General features: G+C 33.7%; 1 protein-coding gene across 1 annotated transcript in view; it reads right to left on the reverse strand.

Annotated features, from left to right (window-relative positions):
- Nucleotides 1-6,044, reverse strand: part of RBMS3 (RNA binding motif single stranded interacting protein 3) — a 1,212,798-nt gene that overhangs the window by 344,166 nt on the left and 862,588 nt on the right. The window contains exons 8-9 of the mRNA XM_042780448.1: nucleotides 5,448-5,466; nucleotides 4,033-4,042 (exon numbers count right to left, since the gene is read on the reverse strand). Coding sequence (XP_042636382.1) covers nucleotides 4,033-4,042; nucleotides 5,448-5,466 — 29 coding nt within the window. The remainder of the gene's footprint in view (nucleotides 1-4,032; nucleotides 4,043-5,447; nucleotides 5,467-6,044) is intronic.

Below are 6,044 nucleotides of genomic sequence, written 5' to 3' on the forward strand. Positions count from 1 at the left end.
TTTAGCATCTCTTGTAAGGTTGGTCTGGTTTTAACAAATTCCCTTAGTTTCTACTTATCTGAAAATCTCCTAATTTCACCATCATATTTGAGGGACAATTTTTCCGCGTATATAATTCTTGGTTGAAAATTTTTCTCTTTCAGGGTTTTATATATACCATCCCATTGTCTTCTCACTTGCATGGTTTCTGCTGAGAAATTATAGCTTATTCTTACTGGCTGAACTTTGTAAGCAACTTTTTGTTTTTCCCATGCTGCTTTCAGGATTCTGTCTTTGTCTTTGGTTTTGATGAGTTTGATGATGATGTGTCTTTGTGATTTTCCTTTGGGGTCTATCCTGTTTGGGGTTCATTAGACTTTCTGAATGATGGGTATATTCTCATCTTTCATCATGAAAGATTAAACTTTTAAAAGTGAAATGACAGAGTTATACTAGAGAAATTGTAATGGTTTACATTACATTCTCAGAGGGAGAGTTACCAAAAAAAAAAAAAAAAAGATGATTTAATTATAAAAATATTCTTTTAAAAATCTTTATGGCAAACAATACCATGAATAAAGTCAAAAGATAAATGTGACTGACAAAAACCAAACATTTTTGATGTAAAAATTAGAAATTAATAAGAACAAGGCCAACAATCAGTTGATAAATTGGCAAATAATATTAAGGGATATTTCACAAAAAAGGAAATATCAAAACTCTGAAACACACGAGAACATGCTCAACCTTTGTTTGCATTACTCCTATTATTATTAAGACTACAATATGGTAAAATTTTCACCTTTCAGATTTATAAGGAAAAAAGATCTATAACCACTATAGTGGCCAGGTGTTAGAATACAGAAATTCTCATACCAGCTGATGTCAGTGTGACTTTGATAATCAATAAGAGGACTGATTTGGAAAAATTTATCAAAATTAAGTAAGCATGTACTATTATATCCAGTGGGAGCTCTGGTAGCATAGTGCCTAAAGCACTTGACTGCTAACCAGAAGGCTGGCAGTTCAAACCCACCAGCCACTTCTCGGAAGGAAGGTTGGGCAATCTACTTCCTTAGAGATACCACCTCAGAAACCCAAGGAGAGGTTGCTATGAGTTGGGGCCGACTCCACGGCACACAACAACAACAACATTATATCCAGCAAAGTGGTCTGCTGGTGCAGTCATTAAAGTATTTGACTGTGAGCCATAAGGTTGGCAGTTTGAACCCATCAGCTGCTCCACAGGAGAAAGATGAAGTAGTCAGCTTCGTTAAGAGTACAACCTTGGAAACCTATGGGACTCTGTCCTATTGCATTGTTATGAGTAAAAATCAGCTCAATGGCAGTGGGTTTGGTTTTGGGTTATTTTGTGCTGCAAGTCCACTTTATATACTTACTCTATAGATAAGCTGATATGTATGTTTTCGTTCTGTAACAAGCAACTTAAAAGTAAAAACTTAAATTCTCATTTTAGTGTTACTTGTAATAGAAAGGGATGAGAATCAGCATAAATATCCATCAGTAAGAAAATATTTGAAAAGTTTTACTGTACGTCTGTGCAATGGAATACTCTAAAACCATCAAAAATAACAAGTAGCTCCTCTTGAATATTTGCGAATGAACTCCAAGGTACACTGTTAAGAGAAACAAACAAACAAAAAACCCATGGTACTAAAAAGAGTGTATAAATTGCTACTACTAGTGTGAAAATATAAAATATTATGTTCAGAAAACAGGTAGTGTTTCTGGAAACACAAAAAACTGTTGACAATAGTTCTTCTAGGATAAAAGTAGGTATTTGTGTCATAAGAAAGGGAGAGAAACTATTTTTCACTAATAATCTACCAGTACATATTAATGACTCAATATATAATATAAATCAAATAGATATAAGAAGAATTCATCATAATCAAGTATAAGATTTCCCTGGACAAACAAATGACTTCATATTTTAAAATTTACTTAGATACAGCATTAGCAAACCAAGTATTAGATAATGATTATCTCAAGTATTAAATAAAATTCAGGATCTACTCTCAATTAATAACAATAAAAAGACACTTATTCAAACAGGTACTCATTGAAAAAAAAAAAAAAAACAGGTAATCATAGCCAGTTTCCAAAAACTGATAATAATGCAAATGTACTTGGAGTAGAGAATGGATAAATAGTGTAGTTCACCCAATCAATGGCACATAATCAGTGATAAAAAGGAACAAATTAATGATTCACGTAGCAACATGGATACAATTAAACTTTTTTCATGAAAGAAGCCAGACTCAGAAGGCTACATCATGTTTGATTGAATTTCAATGACATTTTGGAAAGGATAAACCTACAGGGATGGATAATAGAGGGGTGGTTTTCAGGGATGAACCGCGAAAGGGATGGTTTGATCACAAAGAGGCAGTATAAGAGAATATTTTAAGAACTGTTCCGTATCTTGATTGTGCTGGTTGTTACACAACTCTATGTCTTTTGTCAAAAATGTTCAGAACTGCACACTAAAAGAGTAAGGGATGTTTTACACAAATTACACTAACAGAACCCCTAATAATTTATTATTCAATTTTGGAGAAAATGTGACAAAATGATTTTAAAGTAGATCTGTAATGTAGAAAAAGCAAAACAGCTAAAACATAAAAATTTGAAAATTAAAGCAAGAAGCAGGGACTAGTTTTGTGAGATAAAATATAAATATTTTATAAATATACTAATGTGACTCTTGCCAAAATAAGCAGGTAATTATAGCTAATTAACCCAATATAAGAATTTATTATAGGAAAAATGATGCCATCAAATAGTGTGAAAATAATTAATTAAGTTATAAATACTGTTAAGGACTTGCTTAATTTTTTTTGGAAAAATAATCGATTTAGATACTTACTTGATACAAAATATTCTAAAGAGTTAAATGTAAGGAAAAATAAGAGTTACAAAAGTGAACAATAATGAAATTTCTCACATTAAAAGTGATTTAACACCCAAATCACAATAAAAAGTTTTTTAAAAAGGTGATTTAAAAGACAGAATGGACAAGATTGCTTTATTTCACATAAATATTACATTCTTATTTTTTTTTTTAAAGAAGTTTCAAACAACAGATTAGGAAAAAATAAATGTGTCAAACGTGATAGACAAATGGTTAATACTTTTAATATGGAAAGCATTCAGAAAGTTAAACCAATACAACTAGATCAAGTTTATTCTTAGAGGCACAAAACTGTAAGAAGATAGAACTGAAACCAGTTTCAAATCAAACCCCACATAACCAAACCAGCTCCATCTAGGTTACTCAATTCAGAGGGTTCAAGGTCAGACCTGCCGATTTTAACATGGTTCTAACCAGCACAAATTGGCTCTCATCAACTTAAATTTAAACACCTAGGTTCAAAGCAGGGCTTCAAACTGGTTCATTCTGATTCTACCTCTGCTGAGAATTTTCATTTCTACCCCTAGAAACCCCCACTCATCTGTCAGTTTGTCGTACTGTGTTGGCATGTGTGTTTCTTTGAGGCTAGAGGCTCTTCCACCTGTATTTCGAATACCCGCAGGGTCACCCATGGCGAATAGGTTTCAGTGCAATTTCCAGAGTAAGACAGATGGGAAGGAAGGACAAGATCATCCACTTTTGAAAAAACTGGCCACTGAAACTTGATGAAGAGCAGTAAAGCACTGTCTGGCAGATTAGTTCCTTAGGTTGGAAGACACTCAAAATATGACACAATGGTTGTAAAGATAGGCTCAAGCATAGCAAGGATTGTGAGAATGGTGCACGAATGGTCAGTGTTTCATTCTACTGAACAAAGGGTTGTCACGAGTCAGAGCAGACTCCATGGTACCTAACAATAACCACCCAGATATACTGAATCTGAATCTACATTTTAACAAAATCCCCAGGTATGTGTACATCAGAAGCACATGAGGATTTGTTAAAATGTAGAATCTCTTTCAGTATATTTGATTCTCAGCAGAGGGTTGAACCAGAATGAACCAGTTTTCAAGTATCAAGGAAGTTCCAAAAGCATCAAACTGGTTCTGCTTGCCAACATTTTCCATTCTTATTTTTAAAACAAACAAACAAACCAAAAAAAAAAAAAAAAAAAAAAAAAACTGGTGCTCCCCTAGAATATTTCTTGATCCTGTGCTACTTGCACAGTTGACCAGTTCCTATTTTTATCCCCATTCCCCGGCCCCTTTGATACACTTCTTTTCTGTGTTTATTCCTCATACTGAAAACTTCTTATTTCTATATTTCAGACTCAACTAAAAGTATTTGTTTAATAAATAAATTAAGAAAAATTAATTCAAATTTCTACCAGTGTAAAGGATGCTGAAATATCATAAGAAAAGCTAGATAACTAGGCTGTAAAGTACTCACTCTTATGCTTTCAATTGAGACTGAACTGTCTCAATTCTCTAAACTGTCATTAAGTTTTGGTCTTTATCTAGGGTTGCTGGGATTTTTTTCACATCAGTAGATTTTACTTTCTTTTTATGATTTTGAAATGTGAGGCCCTTTGTAACCATAAAAGGAACTGTTCATTTCTTTGGAATTAGAAACCTGTTGTAATTGTTTTTCTAAGTGGTAGTTTTCATTCCTACAAATAGAGGTGATAACAAGCTATTTTCTCTCCAGCAGCTCAAGAATGAAAGGGAGGGGGGGCTCCATTCAGTTACCATGGCTTCTTTGGGTCTACCTAATTAAAGGACCACAATAAAGGACCATACAGATGGAGGAAATACAGGTCTGTCATTCATGTAGTTGGAGCTTTTCAGTAATGAACGTGTTCTTCTGTGCCCAGCTCACAAACTTTATATGCAATTCAAAACAGCAAAAGGAGTATCCTTCTACAGTTTAGTTTTTTTAAGGAAGATTTTTTTCTCCAAAGGAAGTTCCTATAAATAAAACCCAAAGCCACTGTTTTCAAGTCGATTCTGATTCATAGAGACCCTATAGGGCAGAGTAGAATTGTCCCACAGGGTTTCCAAGGCTGTAATCTTTATGAAATCAGACTTGCCTCATCTTTCTCCTGCAGAGTGGCTAGTTGGTTCAAAGCACTAAACTTTTGGTTAGCAGCAAAATGATTCATCCACTACACCATTAGAGCCCCTTTCTATATATATATAGGTTACCATTTATTATAACCAGACTCACTTTTACAACACTAATATATGATAAACTATTTTAATTCTCCTGGAATCTAGATTTCTGGGTCCGTGGAGTTGGCTGACTGACCCAGGACATTTTCCCTTAAGTGTCTTTTTAAAGCTTGAGCCTCAGAGAAACTGGTTCCTAGGAGTCACCTTTGAGTTGAACAATGGCCTAGATAAACTAGTAAGACACTTTGCCTTGGGCATTGTGTTCTTTTGAAGAATTCAGTCCTTTCAGGAAACAGACTACAAAGGTCAGACTAGGAGCTATGTTTAGGATAAATTGTTAATTACTTTAATGGTCCTTCAACACAGTGTTGTATAAAAATCCTTCCTGACCACAAATTTGTTTAATTGGTCTGTTCCAACCATTTTTCCCATTGCAATACTGATAAGATTTGGTAAAGAGTGTTCCAATGTTCTTTCATCTTTGGAACATTTTTAATTCTGTAGTCAAAATATTGCCCCAATTTGCAAATTTATATTAAACATCAATAAATTTCTATTATTGGCGTAATATGATTTTTTGTTGTTGTGACATATGAAAACCAAGTTCATGGTTTGTTGAATGTGATGGTCAAACCTATCTGTTCTTCTGAAAACTAGAATGAGTACTGAAACCAGTAACTGAATCTTAAAGAAGTCAGCTTTAATGGACTAAACTAATGAAACATTGACTTCAATACAAAATATTAATAGCCATTCCCTTTAGCAGATAAGGAAGAAACTTGACTCTCCAGTTTTGGGAATGTGGGAAAAATACATACAAGGGGAAGGGTCATTGGACTTTATAAAGTTGCTGATTTCTTCCTCTATGGTATTCTCTCCTTCCCTTCCAAGAAAAGACATATGTCTTAACAGTTTTAATAATAAAGTTAACATACTAAAAAAAAAAAAAAAAAAAAAAA

Source organism: Orycteropus afer, unplaced genomic scaffold (genome assembly GCF_000298275.1).
Source record: "Orycteropus afer afer isolate SDZICR_OR568_19922 unplaced genomic scaffold, OryAfe1.0 scaffold00003, whole genome shotgun sequence".
Classification (NCBI taxonomy): Eukaryota; Metazoa; Chordata; class Mammalia; order Tubulidentata; family Orycteropodidae; genus Orycteropus; species Orycteropus afer.